This window comes from Apium graveolens, chromosome 8, assembly GCF_009905375.1.
Source record: "Apium graveolens cultivar Ventura chromosome 8, ASM990537v1, whole genome shotgun sequence".
Classification (NCBI taxonomy): Eukaryota; Viridiplantae; Streptophyta; class Magnoliopsida; order Apiales; family Apiaceae; genus Apium; species Apium graveolens.
The window spans coordinates 212358407-212380965 of record NC_133654.1 but is presented as its reverse complement, the minus strand read 5'-3'; the positions used below and the strand labels follow the sequence as shown (position 1 = coordinate 212380965).

General features: G+C 38.0%; 1 protein-coding gene and 1 non-coding gene across 2 annotated transcripts; one reads left to right on the top strand and one right to left on the bottom strand.

Annotated features, from left to right (window-relative positions):
* Positions 1-3923: 3923 nt before the first annotated feature.
* Positions 3924-4030, bottom strand: LOC141682128 (small nucleolar RNA R71). The gene has a single exon (XR_012559529.1). It is a non-coding gene; the product is annotated as a small nucleolar RNA R71 (small nucleolar RNA).
* Positions 4031-16984: 12954 nt separating this feature from the next.
* Positions 16985-18466, top strand: LOC141680309 (uncharacterized). The gene is made up of 2 exons (XM_074486572.1): positions 16985-17259; positions 17650-18466. Exons 1-2 carry the CDS (start codon positions 16985-16987, stop codon positions 18464-18466), a joined length of 1092 nt encoding a protein of 363 aa, XP_074342673.1.
* The last annotated feature ends 4093 nt before the right edge of the window (positions 18467-22559 follow it).

The window sequence follows — 22559 nt, the reverse complement described above, 5'->3', positions numbered from 1 at the left end:
GATTCCCATTATCTTGGGAAGACCATTCTTGGCTACAGGCCGAACTATGATCGATGTGCAAAAAGGAGAGCTTACGATGAAGGTTCATGATCAGAAGGTCACTTTCAATGTGTTCAAGAAAATAAAATTACCCACAGCTAAAGAGGAGTGCTTTAAAGTAGAGCAAATTCAGGTTTTGAATGCACCTCTGTGGAAGAGGAAGTTGGATGTGTCATTCGATTCTCTTGGGTTAGCAGAGCTGAAAATTTCTCAGGATCGTCTCGAGTCGTCTATTGAAGATGTTTCCACGCTTGAGCTTCACCCACTACCAGATCACTTGAGTTATTCATTCTTAGGTGCACCCCCTGACAAGGGGTTGGGATATATCTTTGATGATGTAGAGGGTAGCCGAACGGATCCTCCAGTACCTATAGAGGGTTCTTCTCATGTGCAGCAGGTAGTTGATAGGACTGGTGTTGGTGATGAGTAGTACAGGCGAGTAACTAGGTGTATGGAGGCCATGCACGACATTCACCGTCATCTTGCTGAAGATTTGACACACGCTTTTGGTACTAATTTCCGAGACACTAGTGGCGAGGTTGATTGGCCACCTGATCCTCCACCCGAAGAGGGTGATCTTTCCGACGACTAGGTATACCTGAAATCCTTATTATTACCTTCAATGAGGACATTGAAAATTTTAAGTTTGGGGGTGATAATGTAAGGATTAGTAGTGTGTGTCCATATAGATTCATATAGATTTATGTTGCATGTTTAGTTGTAGTTCATTCATATTTTTGCATGATTGTTCATTTAGGACATATTTGTTTGTTTTTATGTAATTTCATATAGTTGCATTTGCATGCATATTTAGCATGATCCCTTAAGATGAACTATGATATTGGATAAGTTGATGTTGATTTGAGTGTGGTGATGAGGAATAGAGGGATGTTTAAGTCTTAATGAATTGATTTGCATGCCAGAAATAAATATTTTCACAAAGTCTTATAGGGTTGCTTTTGATCTAGATCATGATCATACTTGTTTGTTGTTGAGATTTAATCACTTGGTTATATTTAGAATTTGTGATATTCTCGTAATGACGTAAAAACACTGATTTTTTTTTTATCTGGAGAAAAACTTGGATTTCATTGCTAGTTGTTGTAAGGCTAGGCGTCAAATGGCTAGTAGCCGGCTCATATTTTTATGAGTAGTCTAGGGTTGAATGAGATGGAGCGAAACGCACTCATTCAGAAATTGTTGAAAAAAAGGAAAAAAAAAGAAAAAATAGAAAAAAAAAGAAAGAAAAAAAGTATGTGTTTATGCACAATTGATCAAGAGTGAGCTCTTTAATACTCGAGTTATTAAGTTCTAGGGGACTTTGTGCCTAGTGACCTAAGGCTTTTATAGTCTGGGATCCGCTAACCTAACGCTCGCTACATGGGTATTATTGTATAAGTCTTTTGGGACCTCATTCATTGCACGATCAAATAAGCATCTTTGTTATGTGTTCAATAATAGTGTGAATCCTTGTATAACTCTAGTAGAAAGGAGGTGTTGTGAGTCATAATGCGTTTATTGTCTATTCTGTTTATAAACTTTTGATTGTTTCGATGATAGATAAGTTATGGTTATTGATCTAGTATCTAGAGTATATCTGTTAAGCATCCACACACGCACGTTTCTGGTTTGTGAGTTGGTTTGTGGGATTTATTCAAACTCTGTTTCAAGTTATTGCATTCTTAGAGGAATTGGCTTATTCATTTGGTTATGGTTATTCTGAGGGGATCGATTACATTGTCATTTAGTTGCATTCACGTAGTTGTATTCATGCATTAGGTTTATTTTGTAGTTTTGAGTCTGTTTATGCTTGAGGACAAGCATCGATTCAAGTTTGGGGGTGTGATAAGTGGATTTTATATCCACTTGGAATGCTTTATTAAAAGCTTAAATTGGTGTTTTGGACTCAAGTTGTTGGTATTTTGATGTGTTTTTGTGTTATTGCATTTCAGGTATTAGTTAAATGAAGAAAAGAGCTTTTAAAGGAAATATGATGAAAAGTGATCAGAATTGGAAGCCAAGGCCATTGTCAAGTTGTAGAGAATCTCAATAGCTTCGCGTGGGCAGTTGAATCGCCAAATTCTGACGAGTAGAACTCAAGTTTTGGCCAAAACAAGATTCATCAGAATATTTTTCCCAGTCAGTAGCTGAGCGCCCGCTCAGCAGAGCTGAGCGCCCGCTCAGCAGAGCTGAGCTCCCGCTCAGAGAGCTGAGCGCCCGCTCAGGAGAGCTGAGCGGCCGCTCAGGGCGCGGCTGGTCGGTGATTTCGCTGAAAAAGCCTTTTTTGAGTAGAATTTGACGATTTTAAGGGTCCAGGTCCACTAGGGGCGTATATATACTTAAAAAAATGGGTTTTCATCATCCGGGAAGATTGGGATACCAAGGAGAAGACCTAGAAGCACAGAACAACTCCGAAAAAAAAGATCTTGTTTTTAACTTGTGATTCTTTGAATTAGTTGTAACTTTGGATGCTCGTTTTCGTTCTTGTTGAACCTAGATCTCGTTTATTCGTACTTTGATTATTATTTAGTTTATTAAGACCTTGTTTATACCATGCTTTCATTGGAACCCATGGTGACGATGAGTTCGATTATGGGCTAATCGTTGTCATGGGATTCTAGCGGATTTACTTATGGATTTCTATAGTTAATTATTTCGATATCTTGGTGTGTGGTGATTGTATGATATCCTAGTATTGGTTGTGCTTATTCGTCTTATGTGCGTAGCTAACATATAAGATAGCGTGTTAATCTCTATTGAAGCGACAGTGAATATAGAGGTTTAGAACTTGCCATGCTAGCATAGGTTCATGTACGTGTATGCATGATTCGTAGGTAACTCTAACCGTTTTACTTGCCCTATGTAATCAGGATAGATAACTTGTGCTTAAACCGTTATGTTGTCAAATTCTATAGACATATAGGGTCTCAATATAATTGGTGCATATTCAGCTTCTATCTCTTTTGTGGATGTCTGGTAGAATGGTACTCGTGCAACGAAAGTTGGCATTTATCAGTTTCGTGTTATCTGATTAGTGTCATCACCATCACATGCTAAGGTTAAAAATAATAAGGCTATTGAATGAAGTATTTAATGAAGTTAGGATCTCATGTTTGTCATATATAGTAATTCAACTTCAATTCTCTTAGTTAATGTTATTTAGTATAATCTCTTAGTTTAATAAAAACCCAATTTGTTATTTGTCTTAGCATTGAGCGATAACCATACATTGTTGCATAGGTGCATAAATTGAACTTAACCTAAACCAGTCTCTGTGGGAACGAATCTGATTTATATCTTATACTACTTGCGAATGCGCATACTTGCGTGAATATTAGCGCGTGTTTTCGCCCTAACAAGTTTTTGGCGCCGCTGTCGCGGACTCGATGTTAATTTTTAGTTTATGTGCTTGTCATTAGTGGTCGTTAAAGTTCACTGACTCGGATTCTTTTACTTTCACAGTTTATTTGTTTGTGTTTCAGGTACTCATTACAATGGGAGATCCAGCAGCACGAACGAAAGCCTTGATGGATTTTTCTCAACCCAAGATCAATGACATTCAATCTAGTATTGTCCGGCCAGCTATCACAGCTAATACCTTTGAGATCAAGCCTAGCATAATTCAATGGGTACAGACTTCAGTCCAGTTTGGGGGTTCTCCAACGGAAGATCCCAATACACACATTAGGGATTTCATTGAAATATGCGACACCTTCAAGTTCAACGGTGTTTCTAAAGATGTTGTGAAGCTGAGACTGTTCCCATTCTCTCTGAGGGACAAGGCTAAGAGCTGGTTACACTCTCTACCAGCTGGTTCGATTACTACTTGGGAGGATCTTGCTCAGAAATTCCTTACTAAATTCTTCCCTATGGCGAAGACAGCTGCAATCAGAAACGCTATTACTCAATTTACGCAGCAAACGGGAGAATCGCTAAGTGAAGCTTGGGAGCGCTACAAGGAGATGCTTAGGAAGTGTCCTCATCATGGAATTCCTGATTGGATGATCATCACTTCTTTTTACAATGGGTTGGGAGCACAGTCCAGACCCATGCTCGATGCAGCATCAGGCGGAGCATTATGGGCAAAGAGCTATAAGGAAGCTTATGATCTAATTGAACTGATGGCTGCTAATGAATATCAGTATCCAACCCAGAGATATCCACAGGGCAAGGTAGCAGGAGTACTTGAGGTGGATACAGCTACGGCTATCACTGCTCAACTAAAGGCGTTGTCTATGAAGATCGATTCTCTGGCTAACTATGGTGTTAAGCAGATAATTAGTGTTTGTGAGCTGTGTGCAGGTCCGTATGCGACAGAGCAATGCGCTATATCTAGCGACTCAGCTCAGTTTGTGAGCAACTTTCAGAGATCACAACAACCAGTTCCAGACACTTATCATCCTGACAACTGGAATCATCCTAACTTCAGCTGGAGCAACAATCAGAATGTGATGCAACAGCCGTTCCAGCCGTTTGGAAATAAGCTGTTCAACTCTCTTGGTTTTCAGCAACAACTCCAACTTCAACAACAAACTCAGGATGCAGGTCTATCTTCGAATGAAAAATCTGAATTAGAGGAGTTGAGGCTTATGTGCAAAAACCAGGCTCTTATATGCCAAAGCCAAACTGTTTCTATCAAGACTTTGGAGAACCAAATAGGGCAAATTGCTAATGCCTTATTGAATCGACCACCAGGAACGCTTCCTAGTGATACAGAAGCCAATCCAGGAAAGAAGAAAGTTGAAGAACATGTGAACGCCATCACCTTAAGGTCTGGAAAGGTCGCAAGCCCCCAAATTCAGCAAGACGAAGAGCCAGAAAAATCTCAAGATTCAGAAAATACAGTTGTGGCTGAAGAAGATGTGTAGAAGGAAGTAGAGGTGGAACCAAGGAAGACTACTGTGGAACACACTCCTCCTGAGGGTAATACAGGGGAGAAACATATTTATCCTCCACCTCCTTTTCCTAAAAGGCTGCAGAAGAAAAAGCTGGATAAGCAGTTTGAGAAGTTTCTGGAGGTGTTCAAGAAACTTCATATCAACATACCTTTCGCTGAAGCTCTTGAACAGATGCCTAGCTATGCGAGGTTTATGAAAGGTATTCTCTCTCGGAAAGTGAAGCTCGATGACTTAGAGACCGTTGCTCTAACGGAGGAATGCAGTGTTGTGCTGTAACAGAAGTTGCCTCCGAAGCTTAAAGATCCTGAAAGCTTCACTATTCCATGCACCATCGGAAACTTATCGTTCGACAAGTGTTTATGTCATTTAGGAGCTAGCATCAATCTGATGCCCTTATCTATCTTCAAGAAGCTTGGTCTGCCTGAGCCGAAACCAACATACATGTCATTGCAACTAGCTGACCGTTCCATCGCTTATCCACGAGGTATAGTGGAGGATGTCTTGGTCAAGGTGGATAAACTCTTCTTCCCTGCTGACTTTGTAATTCTTGATTTCAAGGAAGATAAGAAGATTCCCATTATCTTGGGAAGACCATTCTTGGCTACAGGCCGAACTATGATCGATGTGCAAAAAGGAGAGCTTATGATGAAGGTTCATGATCAGAAGGTCACTTTCAATGTGTTCAAGAAAATAAAATTACCCACAGCTAAAGAGGAGTGCTTTAAAGTAGAGCAAATTCAGGTTTTGAATGCACCTCTGTGGAAGAGGAAGTTGGATGTGCCATTCGATTCTCTTGGGTTAGCAGAGCTGAAAATTTCTCACGATCGTCTCGAGTCGTCTATTGAAGATGTTTCCACACTTGAGCTTCACCCACTACCAGATCACTTGAGTTATTCATTCTTAGGTGCACCCCCTGACAAGGGGTTGGGATATATCTTTGATGATGTAGAGGGTAGCCGAACGGATCCTCCAGTGCCTATAGAGGGTTCTTCTCATGTGCAGCAGGTAGTTGATAGGACTGGTGTTGGTGATGAGCAGTACAGGTGAGTAACTAGGCGTATGGAGGCCATGCACGACATTCACCGTCATCTTGCTGAAGATTTGACACACGCTTTCGGTACTAATTTCCGAGACACTAGTGGCGAGGTTGATTGGCCACCTGATCCTCCACCCGAAGAGGGTGATCTTTTCGACGACTAGGTATGCCTGAAATCCTTATTATTACCTTCAATGAGGACATTGAAAATTTTAAGTTTGGGGGTGATAATGTAAGGATTAGTAGTGTGTGTCCATATAGATTCATATAGATTTATGTTGCATGTTTAGTTGTAGTTCATTCATATTTTTGCATGATTGTTCATTTAGGACATATTTGTTTGTTTTTATGTAATTTCATATAGTTGTATTTGCATGCATATTTAGCATGATCCCTTAAGATGAACTATGATATTGGATAAGTTGATGTTGATTTGAGTGTGGTGATGAGGAATAGAGAGATGTTTAAGTCTTAATGAATTGATTTGCATGCCAGAAATAAATATTTTCACAAAGTCTTATAGGGTTGCTTTTGATCTAGATCATGATCATACTTGTTTGTTGTTGAGATTTAATCACTTGGTTATATTTAGAATTTGTGATATTCTCGTAATGACGTAAAAACACTGATTTTTTTTTATCTGGAGAAAAACTTGGATTTCATTGCTAGTTGTTGTAAGGCTAGGCGTCAAATGGCTAGTAGCCGGCTCATATTTTTATGAGTAGTCTAGGGTTGAATGAGATGGAGCGAAACGCACTCATTCAGAAATTGTTGAAAAAAAGGAAAAAAAAAGAAAAAAGAGAAAAAAAAAGAAAGAAAAAAAGTATGTGTTTATGCACAATTGATCAAGAGTGAGCTCTTTAATACTCGAGTTATTAAGTTCTACGGGACTTTGTGCCTAGTGACCTAAGGCTTTTATAGTCTGGGATCCGCTAACCTAACGCTCGCTACATGGGTATTATTGTATAAGTCTTTTGGGACCTCATTCATTGCACGATCAAATAAACATCTTTGTTATGTGTTCAATAATAGTGTGAATCCTTGTATAACTCTAGTAGAAAGGAGGTGTTGTGAGTCATAATGTGTTTATTGTCTATTCTGTTTATAAACTTTTGATTGTTTCGATGATATATAAGTTATGGTTATTGATCTAGTATCGAGAGTATATCTGTTAAGCATCCACACACGCACGTTTCTGGTTTGTGAGTTGGTTTGTGGGATTTATTCAAACTCTGTTTCAAGTTATTGCATTCTTAGAGGAATTGGCTTATTCATTTGGTTATGGTTATTCTGAGGGGATCGATTACATTGTCATTTAGTTGCATTCACGTAGTTGCATTCATGCATTAGGTTTATTTTGTAGTTTTGAGTCTGTTTATGCTTGAGGACAAGCATCGATTCAAGTTTGGGGGTGTGATAAGTGGATTTTATATCCACTTGGAATACTTTATTACAAGCTTAAATTGGTGTTTTGGACTCAAGTTGTTGGTATTTTGATGTGTTTTTGTGTTATTGCATTTCAGGTATTAGTTAAATGAAGAAAAGAGCTTTTAAAGGAAATATAATGAAAAGTGATCAGAATTGGAAGCCAAGGTCATTGTCAAGTTGTAGAGAATCTCAATAGCTTCGTGTGGGCAGTTGAATCGCCAAATTCTGACGAGTAGAACTCAAGTTATGGCCAAAACAAGATTCATCAGAATATTTTTCCCAGTCAGCAGAGCTGAGCGCCCGCTCAGGAGAGCTGAGCGGCTGCTCAGGAGAGCTGAGCGGCCGCTCAGGGCGCGGCTGGTCGGTGATTTCGCTGAAAAAGCCTTTTTTGAGTAGAATTTGACGATTTTAAGGGTCCAGGTCCACTAGGGGCGTATATATACTTAAAAAAATGGGTTTTCATCATCCGGGAAGATTGGGATACCAAGGAGAAGACCTAGAAGCACAGAACAACTCCGAAAAAAAAGATCTTGTTTTCAACTTGTGATTCTTTGAATTAGTTGTAACTTTGGATGCTCGTTTTCGTTCTTGTTGAACCTAGATCTCGTTTATTCGTACTTTGATTATTATTTAGTTTATTAAGACCTTGTTTATACCATGCTTTCATTGGAACCCATGGTGACGATGAGTTCGATTATGGGCTAATCGTTGTCATGGGATTCTAGCGGATTTACTTATGGATTTCTATAGTTAATTATTTCGATATCTTGGTGTGTGGTGATTGTATGATATCCTAGTATTGGTTGTGCTTATTCGTCTTATGTGCGTAGCTAACATATAAGATAGCGTGTTAATCTCTATTGAAGCGACAGTGAATATAGAGGTTTAGAACTTGCCATGCTAGCATAGGTTCATGTACGTGTATGCATGATTCGTAGGTAACTCTAACCGTTTTACTTGCCCTATGTAATCAGGATAGATAACTTGTGCTTAAACCGTTATGTTGTCAAATTCTATAGACATATAGGGTCTCAATATAATTGGTGCATATTCAGCTTCTATCTCTTTTGTGGATGTCTGGTAGAATGGTACTCGTGCAACGAAAGTTGGCATTTATCAGTTTCGTGTTATCTGATTAGTGTCATCACCATCACATGCTAAGGTTAAAAACAATAAGGCTATTGAATGAAGTATTTAATGAAGTTAGGATCTCATGTTTGTCATATATAGTAATTCAACTTCAATTCTCTTAGTTAATGTTATTTAGTATAATCTCTTAGTTTAATAAAAACCCAATTTGTTATTTGTCTTAGCATTGAGCGATAACCATACATTGTTGCATAGGTGCATAAATTGAACTTAACCTAAACCAGTTTCTGTGGGAACGAATCTGATTTATATCTTATACTACTTGCGAACGTGCATACTTGCGTGAATATTAGCGCGTGTTTTCGCCCTAACAGTCATGACCCTGGTCGCAATAGGACCTTATGCTGGACTGCCACTCAGCCACTTATACATTTGATGGACTCCCACTGAGCCACTTACACTATCATGGACGTCCACTGAGCCCATGTTGCTTATGCCGACTCGATAGATGGACTTACTTCCCGAACGTTGGGTAAGTAATCAATTCATTTACCGAAACTGCAACCTTGTTGCGAATATAAAATACACCATAGAGCCGGATCCCTCAGGTTTTGAGCGAGTATTTAAATCCCCTTTTTAAAAGGAAGATCTTAAATATAAAAATGAGTTTTGGGATCCGCTCTAACTTTTAAAAATCATTTTGAAGACTCGAAACACTTTAAAGAGTGTTTGGAGTAATGCTGATTTAATGAAGTAAATCAGTCCCAATATATTTAGAAAATGTCTGAATAATATTATTTAAATAATATTCCCATAAAGAATAATCTTTATACAAATAATTGAAGTAGAAGTTGTAAGACTTATACTTGAAATGAGTATTAAATAACCAAAGATATACTTATATGAAAGTACTATCTTTATTTGAATAATCGAAAATAAGTTTGATTATCGACACCTTATTCTTTAATAAAATAAAGAACATATCTCAGCAAATAACCGGAGTCACAGATCCTCAAATGAATATTCAAATAATATTCATTAAATAATATAAACTGAGTCATAATCCCTCGAATGAATATTCAAATAATATTCAATAAATAATATAAAAGAGTCATAAGCCCTCGAATGAATATTCAAATAATATTCAAATAATAAAATAAAAGGAATCATAAGTCCTCGAATGAATATTCAAAATAATATTCATTTAATAAAATAAAGAAGTCATAAGCCCTCGAATGAATATTCAAAATAATATTCATTTAATAAAATAAAGAAGTCATAAGCCCTCGAATGAATATTCGAAATAATATTCATTAAATAAAATAAAGGAGTCATAAGCCCTCGAATGAATATTCGTAATAATATTCTTTAAATAAAATAAAGTTATCGAATAAACCTTATTCGATTAATAGTTTTAAAAACTATATCAATATATATATAAATATATATTATACTCGGGAGCCTCGCCTCCCGGTTTTAGAAATATGTTCACCTTTTATCCCCTATACTAAGGGTAAACTCAAATACCGCTTATCTCTAGCATAGGTATTATGCAACTATAAGCATTTGAACCAACAGATATATAAATCAAGAATATGAAACAGGCATGCATATATACCATATCACATTCTACAATATATCGCAAGAATTTGCTAATAACCAATATGCATTTATCGCAAGATCATGCATATACACATATACATCACAACAACAGTTATATTGGTAGAAAACTTGCCTGAGTGACTGGGGTTACGAATGGCTCGGGACGAGTCTGGTAACCTATAAACAACAAGTAAGTTGGAATTAAACCAAAGTCACTTGTAAATCTATACATTAACCAACTTAGACTCTAACGCTCGCTTTGCGCTTACTGATTCTCTTAAGTCACTCGAGTACCCTCGGCTCCACCATTTTTAATAATTTAACCATTACGAGTTTTAAGGCGATTCCTTCGCGAGTGTCTTACCAACTGCCTATTATACCTTACATAAATTTTTCATACTTTAATTAGTCCTTTAAGGTCTTTAACCTATATTTCAAAGTAAGGCGAGGGGTAAGGGTTCGTTCGCGAAATGTCGTTACTTAAAACGGCCGTTTCTCCAACAAACCAATATCAAAACGAAGCTCGTAAAATGAACTATCTAAACATGGAAATGGTCAAAACCTAGCAGTGAGTTCAAGGGTTCTGATGTTAAGAACAAAAACAGTCTACGGTAAATCGGGCATTACGACGACTATGTTTACGCGATTACCCAATTTTAAACCACTCCAAATCATCTCACAATCAACCCACAATCACAACCCAATCAAAAATCCATCCATAATTTATCATAACAGCCCCAACAACTCAAACTTAACAGTTTATACTATTCTTTATCATGAATTTAAACTACACTTAAGTTCATTAATCAACAACCAAGATTTACAACTCCAAAAACATCCCAAAACCAACTAATCTCTACATACACAACCATCAAGCCTCTCATGAACTAGAATACTCATATTATGCTCTTAACATTCAATAACAAAGATTGGTTAAGAGATTATACCTTCCTTGAAGCTTCTTAACACAACACAAGAGCTTTGAATGCCTAAAGAACCTTGATCCTTGCTTGTATAACCTTAAACTTTCATAAAAATTCAAGAAAACTAAAGTTATTTCTTTAAGGTTACTATTCACCATCTTCTTCCTTGATTTATGGGAAGAGATTGTGAAGGAATTAGGAGCTTAAACTTATAGGATATCCATATCTATGTACAAGGAACCTTAGATAATTACCTTGTGATTTAACAATGCTTGGAACTTGATTTTTGCAAATTTCTTCTTTCAAAAAGAAGAAAAGCCGGGAGCAAGCTTGGAGAAAGAGAGATTTTTTGTGTTTTTGCTTTGGTTTGATTCTTTGGTTGGTTGTTTTTGATTTGTTTTTGGGTAATTACCTTTCTAACCTTGACTTTGTGTGGTTATAAACCAACCACATCTCCTTCCTCCCTATGTCATGCTTATGTCATCCTGTGATGTCATCCTCCCCTCTTTGTCCTCTTCTCATTGGTTGGATGACATCATCCCCTCTAATCTCTTTGATTAACTTCCTAATTGTTTGCCTAATGACCGCTGATTTGTTATACGGTTCGCTTAACTTTCGTTTTCGTTTATCGTTTGAGGGATCATACCCGGGATCTTATTACTTAGGTTCCCTTAACCTTTCTCAATATATTGTATTCCTTTTATGATCCTCTCTTATAATCCTTTAATTTAAATCATTTTTATCCTGTTACCTTATACTCAATTCTTTCCATATCTAATGGATTTCCGGGAAAAATCAAAGTGTTCGGAATTGGATTCTGATGATCTTTACATACACTTATATACCATGTAGAGTACTAATAAAATCTCAGAATATCCATAACAGAACCCCTACATAGTGTGGCATGAAAAGTTTTCTCATTCAGCTAAAACACTATTCATAAGGGTTACAAAAAGTTCAAAATTTTGGGGTTATTACAGGGATACTATGTGGAATAAACATTATATCAAGGTGTTTCTATGATCAAGAGAAAGGAATAGAATTGGTTAAAGGATTATAAGCGATAAAAGAATTCACTACGAAACGAAATGTTATGCGAGTAAACTATCGGAATGGAACGACAATCGCGTGTATGATAAATAATCGAATGAGAAATTAATTCCATGCAAGTTGGCCATGCAAAACCAAGCTAGCTAGTAATTAGGAGATGTAACTAGGGAATTAGAAGCTAACTAGAATAGTTAGTGGAATAGTAGTATAATAGTAAGTGAATAGTAAGTGGGAGACAAGGAAGTACAAGGCCATACCTCCTCATTTCTACTCATCTAAATTGTCAACCAAGCATTCTTTTTGGCTGATTATTGTGTCCATATATACACACTATCAAACGCATCTTATGCACTCCCACACTTTAACAAAAAAATCAAGCCAAACCCCCCCACCCCTCTCTTGCTCTCGGCTGCTTCATGCAGAAAAAGGGAAGAACCATCTTCTTCACTTCACTTCTCCATCCTTCCCTCTACTAAAAATTCTATAAAAATTCACAAAGCTTCCTTACATCCTAGTAAAGGTATGTCTATGATTTCGTGGCCAAATTCTTAATGGTTTGTGAGAAACAAATTCTTGAAGTTCAAGAACTTTATGGACTGTTTTGACTAACATGGTTTCTTGGTTTTGTTTCTTAAGGATCTATCCATTCTAAGTGTTTTTCAAGAAAACCAAGCCCTAATCATCTTAGTACTAACCCTCCTAGTGCTCAAGAAGGTATAACTTCCAACTCTTTAAAGTTTTAAGGGTGGGTTTAAGAGTTATTTATGATGTAGTGTCAAGATCCAAAAGTCTGTGTATGTGTGAGGTTTTTTGATTACTTGATTTTTTGAGTTGTGATGCTTGTATGTGATGCTAGATAAAGTATATAAGGTGTATGTGGGTGGATCTTGAGAATTAAAAAGTGCTGTGTTGGTCATAAGTAGTGATTGTGTCAAGAACAAGTAGTAGAAATGGAATGTGGAGCCTATTGCACTTGGTCTGACTTCTGCAGTGTATTTGGCCATGTAAATGTTTGAAACTTGTTAGTCACTGGCAATGACTTGGTAGATCTTGATTTTTAGTTTCTGTACATGTGTGGATCGTCACGAGGGGATTTACGGTTTAGGAGTTATGACCATTTTAGTGTAGAGCGTTCATACGAAAAGCCAACTGCACATAAGGCCACTTGCATGATGATTTTGAAAGGATAAAAATGATTTCGGAATCTTGGAAAAATCATGATAATTAAATAATGCATCAAGGAAGACTGTCCAAAATGAATTTTAAGAAAATATTCATTTTTCGATTTTATAAAAATGTTTTAGTGAAGCGAATCGATAATCGCATACTAACTAAGATCGTTGGTTATTGATTTTAGATCGCCAACAAAAGCCCAGAGACCATACCACTCCTAGCACTCAAGGAAAGTTTAAGAAACCCTATCACAAATTATCCATGCTATATATACTATTGTGATATTGATGCCATGATTTACAGTTTGAAAATATATGCTTGTCTGTGATATCAATACATTCAAATTATGCGATTGTTAACGAAAACAAACTTCGTTTTATACGAGTATGAGAAATTGAAATGTAATTTTAATATAATACAAGATAGTGGGAGTCGGAGATATTTTAAATCGATTTAATTCCAGAATGAGCCGAACGCGAAAGATTTCTATTTCAATAAACAAAGTACTTTCGCGTAACATACATATTAAGCGAACGATTGAGATTTGATTTATAACTATAAGAGATAATCGGATATTCACTCAAGGGATATCCTATTTGATTATTTATTTATAAGTAATACCTAAAGAGTTACTAAAATATCCGGAAAGTACTTAAAGAGATATTGAAAAGTTTTTAAATCAATTCACTTTATCTAAAACGTATGTAACCATTCGAAGGATAATTATAAGATGCCAAATCTCGTCTTAAGTATTTAATTAAGATTTTTATCAATTCATTGAACCTTATTGAGAAGCATTTTGTACTTAAGGTTTTATCAATTCATTGAACCCTTCTTAAAAATATTATGAGACCATAAATATTTAATATTCCGTACTTCTAAAAATCATTTAAAAATAGACATAATTCCCAAGGATACTTTCTAAATTATTCAAAATTCTCGGAAGAGATCTATCATCTGAAACTTATCAAAACCGTAGGGAACTTAGTCTAGAAGCATAAGGGTTTTGCTTCCTCGCTCAATGAAAAACAAGTGAACAATATATGTAAAACTCTACTACAATTAAGGGTTTGAAAATGATTTTAAATTCAAAACTCCGACAGCTCCCAAGGATCAACTGAATTAAAAGTGATGAATAAATCATCTTATTTAAAGGTCAACTCAAAACGATATATTCCTTCGATAAAGGATTTTGTGTAAATGATATAATTGTTTTGGGACTGGAATGTGGCCTACCCGGCACGGAGAGGTATCGGGTAGTGACCAGGCGCGGAGTGGCGCAGTGTACAGTTATATGGTCTCTGTGACCATTGACTTTCGGACTTGCACGGAAATGGGCAACCATCGTGTAATGTCTTGATAAGCCCAAAGGAGGATAGGTTTGTATTCCTTCTACTAGTAGAGAAAATTTCGTATTCGGCTGATCACCGGTACGTGGTTTATTCCAGTATAGTCCCTTTCCTCCACTTTGGATAAATTATTGTGAAACCTACAGTAGAAGGCTGATAAGGCTGAGTTTTAAATAAGGATGTTGATGAATATATATATCACATCCATTTGAGAATCTTGGTTCAAGCATCATATTGAGATTTTGAGATGAAATGAGTACGAGTATAAACTGATTAAACTGATACATTTAGAGTTAAGCTTATCATAAAATTGACAAGCATAAAAACTTTTAGAAACCTTGAATATACAATGCTAAATGTTTATTTTTTTCCTATTTGATCATATTTAAATAATGGATATCTATATCTTGCTGAGCGTTAGTGCTCACACTTGCTTTTATAAACATCATATCACAACAGATTACCAGCATGGCCCAAACCAGGATGACTGCCCGCAAGCGGGTAGGGGATGCACGTGAGTACCGTAGACTGTTCGTCCGCCAGCCACCTCAGGTAGACGAGTAGAGATAGTTTCCTTTTGAGTATTTGAACCAAGACTATTTGTGACCCGAGCCAGTCTCATGTAGAGCTGTTCTCGGCGTTCACCCTTTTGAGATAATTTCATTTGGTCTATAATAACTTAAATACTTTAATGTTAAGTTAGTAATGTTTCTGAGCATATAACATGTGTGTGTGTGTGAGTTTGGTTAAAAGGTCGAGTAATGATGCGAAAAGAGGATTAATTATTTATTAAACTATATTAAGTGATCGTAACAACCTGAATTCCCGACCTTGAATTTGGGGGTGTTACAGTAATGGTATCAGAGCCCTAGGTTATAAGTCTCAGAAACATTAGGTTAAAAAAAATGGTGAATCAACTGAATCAATGAACTAGAACTCACATAGAGTTCGTAGTCGGGCTACGAGGGTAGCACTGACATTAAGAACCCTTAGGGATGATTTAAGTATCCAGGATAGTAATGCGTATGTTAAATGACTTGTAGGAACCCGATATGTCAGGCCCTGAGGCTGTAGAGGCGTACGAGAGAGAGCATGATGAGGCCCTTTTAGCTGAGACCGAGGTAGCTGACCATGCCCCCACTATGGGCTTGGAGGTATTCGAGTACCCGGAGACTGACCCTGAGGAGGATCCAGAGGAGGACCCCTCTGAGCCAGACACTGAGATAGCCCCTCCTGAGGATATTCCATATGGCAGCACGGAGGTTCCATCTCCAGAGATGATGAGGGTGGATGTGCATCAGAGGTCGATAGAGCGTTTGTTAGATCGGCTCTCAGCAGCCCAGGCTCGAGTCGCTGAGCTCGAGAACGAGATGGGAGTAGCAGATTTGATGGATAGGATGATAGCTCTGCAGGCCAGAGTCACTGCACTGACTGAGAATTTAGAGGCGGAGTTAGGGGCAGCCACCCCAGTGAGGACACCCACCCCACCCCCTGTACCAGTTAGTCCCGCACGGACTGAGACCGACGACAGCATGGACCCTATTCTTGACGGTGTGTCAGCGACTCCTGCAGATTCCCCACTTCCACCACCCATACCAGTCATATCCCTAGCAGATCACGATTGGGTGGTAGGTCGCTATGCTACTGAGCTGACAGCGGCCGAGGCCCGTATTGCCGAGCTGAGGGACCAGCTTTCCATCAAGCGACACATGAGGATAGAGGCCCGAGGCAGGCGAGGATACCCCAGCGCCCGACGTATACGCAGGACCATTCGCCACATAGAGCAGAGGACCATCGGTAGGATTCACCGCTTATCCCCACAGCATGACTTGGTGAGTAGGCGCGAGGTTATTAGAATTATGGTCCACGCTATGAGGCGGATTCGTGATGTTGCTCGTGGCTAGTGGACACTGTCAGTAGTGGGTTGTTGTTCCTCAGCGGTGGTACTTAGTTGTTTTGTGATAGTTATTTTGGTTGTTATCTTTGATAGTGCCACCAGCTAAGGATTATTGTATTAAGGCAGATTGTACTTTTATTATTCAGTATGTTGTACCCAGACCTGGCATATGGCCAAATTATATATAATTATCGTGTTGATTAGTTGCAATTTCTAGATTGTGGTTTAATCTTCTTTCATACCTGCATAATTATATACTGTCATAACAAATCAGAAAGCATGAGGATTGGCAAATAAGAACAACCTAAATAGGTTTATGTAACAAGAAAATGCCGCCAAGGAGAATAGTAACAAGAACTCGCCCGGCTGCATCTGGCGGCCAGGGTAGTAATAATGAACAAGGGCATCGAGCACAGACCCCACAATTAAGAATTAACGAAGAACAAAATGAGTATGATGATGAGGACTATGAAGAGTCAGAGGCTGAAGATACTTAGGGGATGGAAGTGCCAGTGAACCCTATGGAGCAGTTTGTAGAATTTCTGAGGCAAAACCTGCAACAACAACGACCATCCCAGCAACCCCAGCAAGCCATGGCTAATGCGTTTAAATCTTTCAAGTCGGTCAAGCCCCCAGAGTTTCACGGTGTTGCTGACCCAGTTCAGGCCAGGGTTTGGTTAAAAGAGGTAGAAAAGACCTTTGAGCGAATTGGCACTGAGGAAGTCCACAAGACTAATTTTGCCACTTATCTCTTAAAGGGTGAGGCTAACTATTGGTGGGAAGCCAAGAAAAATATGGAGCCCCAAGGGATTGTTACTTGGGAAAGATTCACTGAGTTATTTTTAAAGAAGTATGTCCCGAAGTTTATGGAGATTCAGATGCAGCGAAAGTTTCTAGAGCTGAAGCAAGAGAATATGAGCGTAGCGGAATATGAAGCTAAGTTCACAGAATTATCGAGGTTTGTGCCACAGCTGGTGAGCACCGAAGAGCAAAAGGCTGAGAGATTTTAACAGGGATTGAAGCAGTGGATTCAGAATAAGCTGGAAATTCTGGAGATAACTGACTATGCCACCCTAGTGCAGAAGGCCATAATAGCTGAAGCAGGGAGCGAAATGAGCCAGAAAATGAAGCAAACTAAGAAATGAAAGTTTGATGGTCGAAGCAGGAGTGTGGGAGGGGAGAGTTTTCCTAGTAAGTTTGTCAGGGGGACGGCCTCCCAACCCAACCGCAGTACAGGATTCGGGGGATCAGGGAGCGTGAGTGTAGCCCGGAGTGGGAACCAAACGGGAATGTCTTATCATAGCCAACCACGACCTCCTCTGCCAGAATGCAGGAGCTGTGGTAAGAGGCATTCTGGGCAATGTATGGAGAAACCGGTGACATGCTTTAAATGTGGTAAGGTAGGGCACTATGCCACAACTTGTATCCAGGAAGCGGCTAAGTGTTTTCAGTATGGAAAGACAGGACACATGAAGAAGGACTGCCCTGCGGCAGCCCCAGCTAACTCGAGGGGTAGTGTAGCTGCATCTAACAGAGTGCCGACTGCCAGGACCTATAATATGACTGTGAAAGATGCCGTAAGGAACACCAATGTTATAGCAGGTACGCTCCTCCTAAACTCCAATCCCGCCAATGTGCTATTTGATTCTGGAGCTACTAAGTATTTCATATCTAAAGAATTTGCTGAAAAATTGGACTTAAAAGTGGAAGCTTTGAAAGAATCTTTGCAAGTGGAAATAGCTAATCAAGAAATTATCCCTATAAATCAAGTTTATGCTAACTGCAACCTAGAATTAGGTGGAGTGAGATACCCAGTAGATTTAATTCCCTTTCGATTAGGGGAGTTTGATGTGATATTAGGAATGGATTGGCTATCTAGAAACCATGCCCAGATTGATTACGAGGGGAACAAAGTAAAATTGAAAACACCTAATGGTAAGAGTATAATAATTAAGGGCAACGGCAAACCAAGAAATTTCTAACTATGGTGCAGCCCAAGAGACTTTTAAGGCAAGGATGTGAGGCCTACTTGGTTCACGTGGTGGATACCAAACGAGAAACCCCTGAGATACACACCATACCTGTAGTTAATGAGTTTGAGGATGTATTTCCCAAGGATCTTCCCGGACTACCCCCGGATCGGGAGATAGAATTTGCCATTGATTTAGCTTCCGACACGGCACCAGTATCAAAGGCCCCGTATCGTTTGGCCCCCGCCGAAATGAAAGAGTTGGCTGATCAACTGCAAGATCTATTGGATAAAGGAATGATTAGACCGGGCGTGTCCCCGTGGGGTGCACCCGTATTCTTTGTGAAGAAGAAGGACGGCAGCATGAGACTGTGCATCGATTATCGAAAGCTGAACAAGCTGACCATTAAGAACAAGTACCCATTGCCAAGAATAGATGACCTCTTTGACCAACTAAAGGATGCAACGTGTTTTTCTAAGATTGACCTTAGGGCGGGTTATCATCAACTTAAGATCAAACCGGAAGATATACCTACGACTGCATTTTGCACTAGGTACGGACATTATGAGTTCCTAGTTATGTCATTTGGTTTGACTAACGCGCCCCAACTTTTATGGATCTGATGAACATAGTCTTTAAGAAGTATCTGGACGAATGTGTGATAGTCTTCATCGATGATATTCTAATTTACTCTAGATTGGAGGAGGAACATGCAGAACACCTCAAGATAGTATTGGAAATCTTACGGAAAGAAAAATTGTATGCCAAATTCTCAAAGTGTGAATTTTGGTTGAAAGAAGTTCAGTTTTTGGGTCATGTGATTAGTAAGGAAGGAATCCTCGTAGACCCTGCAAAGATCGAAGCTATCTCTAATTGGGAACAACCAACCACGCCCACCGAGGTAAGAAGCTTTATTGGACTGGCCGGGTATTATCGAAGTTTTGTAAAGGATTTCGCCAAGATAGCAGGCCCGTTGACTAGACTTACTCGGAAAATAGAAAAGTTTTTTTGGACTAGGAGTAATGTGAGGAGAGTTTCCAAGAATTGAAGAAAAGGTTGGTATCAGCCCCAGTGCTGGCCCTACTAGACGATAAAGGGAATTTTGTGATTTATAGTGATGCGTCCCATAAGGGTTTGGGATGTGTGCTGATGCAGCACGGTAAGGTGATTGCTTATGCATCCAGGCAATTAAAGGAATATGAAATCAGGTACCCCACCCATGACTTAGAATTAGCCGCCATAGTGTTTACCCTTAAGATGTGGATACATTACCTATACGGAGAAAAGTATGAGATTTATACTGACCACAAGAGTCTTAAATATATCTTCACCCAGAAGGAGCTAAACATGAGGCAGAGAAGATAGTTAGAATTGATTAAGGACTACGACTGCAAAATTCTTTATCACCCGGAGAAGGCCAATGTGGTGGATGATGCCCTTAGTCGTTAGGAAAGATTGAAAAGGATCACCACGTCAGAGGATTTGATCAGAGAATTTGAAAAGTTAGAGATTGAGGTCAAGGTCGCTGAGCTAAGGACCGAAGGTTTGTATGAGATGGTTATGCAACCGGAGCTACTAGAAAAGATTAGGCGATGCCAAGTGTGGCACCCTCCAAACCCGGGTCAGAAGTATGGGGTCCACACACACACTATTTATAACCTGCTTATAATAATAATAAAGATAATAATAATTATATGCAGTCACCCTACTTACCAACTACCACGGATCGCAACAGGTTAAAGTATGCACACAAGCCAACCATACTTACTTATATTTCAAACCATTGAAATCCCAACTATCCAACTCAGAACTGAGTATTAAACAATATTACAAACTTTTTACAAACTTAAAATTATTCCAAAAGAAGCCTACTGGCTCAACTCGATCAACCTGAACCCCTATCTCTCGCACAGGACTGGGGATCCTCGGTACCAACCGGTTCCTTCTTAACTGTAAAAGAACATAAACAACATCGCACAAATGAGCTAACTAGCTCAGCAAGTCACAATGACAAAACTGAGAATAATGATCATCAGGGAAATATGGATACGATATCAAGTGAACAATGGATTATGATTTAGAATTGGATATTATATTTTCATTTTAGAAACCAAGGTTAGGCTGCTGATCAGTCACGCACTAACCCCGAGCAGAGCACACAACACTGCTCTAACTACTGGATCCAAGGCACACATTGGCCTAACTTGACCATTACATGGTCTGACCACGAATCTGGTCCACAATTTAATAAAAACAATCCAATTCTACCATAATAACAGAATAAGCAGTAATAAATAATAAACAGGATCATTAACAACATTGGACGTTCAATAATGAAAATGGTTTCAATCTGTATAAAGATCCATATGACATTTCCAAAGCTTGGCTGTTAGGTAATGAAAGAATTGGGTAACAAAGGAATCAACATTTCAGGTTTCAAGGATTTGGTCTTTTAAAGCATAAGATACAATGGTTTGAATGTGTAAGCAATCTGGTTCAATGTTTAATATTTAGTTTATATGTATTTGTGGAGTAGTATCGTATATTTGAGGTTCGTATTTGGGTATACAACAATCAATGGTCTAGAAAGAATCAGGTTTACGGCTCAAGATCAATAACTGGAATCAAGGTTTAGGGTTCAGTGCTTCAAAGCACTTGCAATATAAAACAGGAATATCAATTACTATAATATCTCGAGAAAGTTCAGAACACTTTCCCGGTACTAGCTTACTACACTGCACTTGCTCTCAATCACCACTATTTTACTCCTTGACTATCTGTTTCCCTTTCCTACGCCTTGCCTCTTCTGCTCATATATCATAAACATCTATCAATATTTCACTCATACGATTCTATTCGACGCATACTTCTATCTACCCTTCGTTTCACCCAAATCCGATTTACGGATTGAAAGATACGAAATAAACAAGTAAATATCGAATATACAGACCGACAGTTAACCAACAAGTCATATATAACACATATCACATCACATAATCAATAATATATCATTTATAAATAAATCTCGGGTCATAAATAAGCTTTCTGGTATTTAAAATGCTTTTTAAAACATTTTTCGGAATTAAAATGGGTCGTTAGAGCAATTTTGGAGTGATAAACAGGGTTCGGTTGGCCAATTTTGGCTTCAAAACAATTTCATAATAATTATCGAGCCTTGAAAACAATTTAAAATAATATTTTAAAGCTCGAAACTATTTTTCAGAATTTTTAAATCATTTTTAAATAATTAAGTCTTATTAAATAATTAATTAAAATCAATTAATAATTAATTAAATCAATTAATTTTCAAATTAATTGACTAATTAATCAATTAAAAATTAACTGAAATTAATTAACTAATTAATTCAGATTTATTTTTGAATTAAATATAATTTTTGGAATTAAAATAATAATTTTTGGAATTTTCAGAAATTAAAATCGAATTTTTATAATTAAAATAAATAGGAAATATGATTTTTGAATATTTTGAAAACAGGAATCCTATTTTTTGCAAATTCTGGAAAGTTCAGGGACCTAACTGTTTCTTCCCCAATAATTCAAGTACTAAACTGTAATTTTACAGGGGTCGCCGGAAAAATTTCGGGGATGGCCGGAGAATACATTCCCGGCATCCTCACCACACCACAAGCTCCAGATATGATCTTCAGACAACCAGGAATTGATTCATGCAATCAAAACATAACAATCATCCCTGTTCTGGCCGGAAAATGGCCAAGAACATCGCCGGTTTCCGGCGAATATCGGGAATTTTCAAAACACAACTCCCTTCGATTCAGACATCCTCTGTTAACGAGCTATATACCAATCGATTGCAAAATTCATAAGGAACATAATCCACTATAAATCAACAGCTAATAACCCCTAAATCAAAAACCCCCAAATTTCAATTGAAAACATTCATACGGGTTATAAACCCTAATTTCAAAATTCGAAAATCAAACTCAATTTTGAACATGTTATTGAACTCCAAATTAGACGTATGACATATGAAAATCATCAGGAAAACAAGCTCTACAACATGCAAGCATCAAATCATACAAACAATCATCCGAACAAAAATTCATATTTTTAATAAAATTAATTC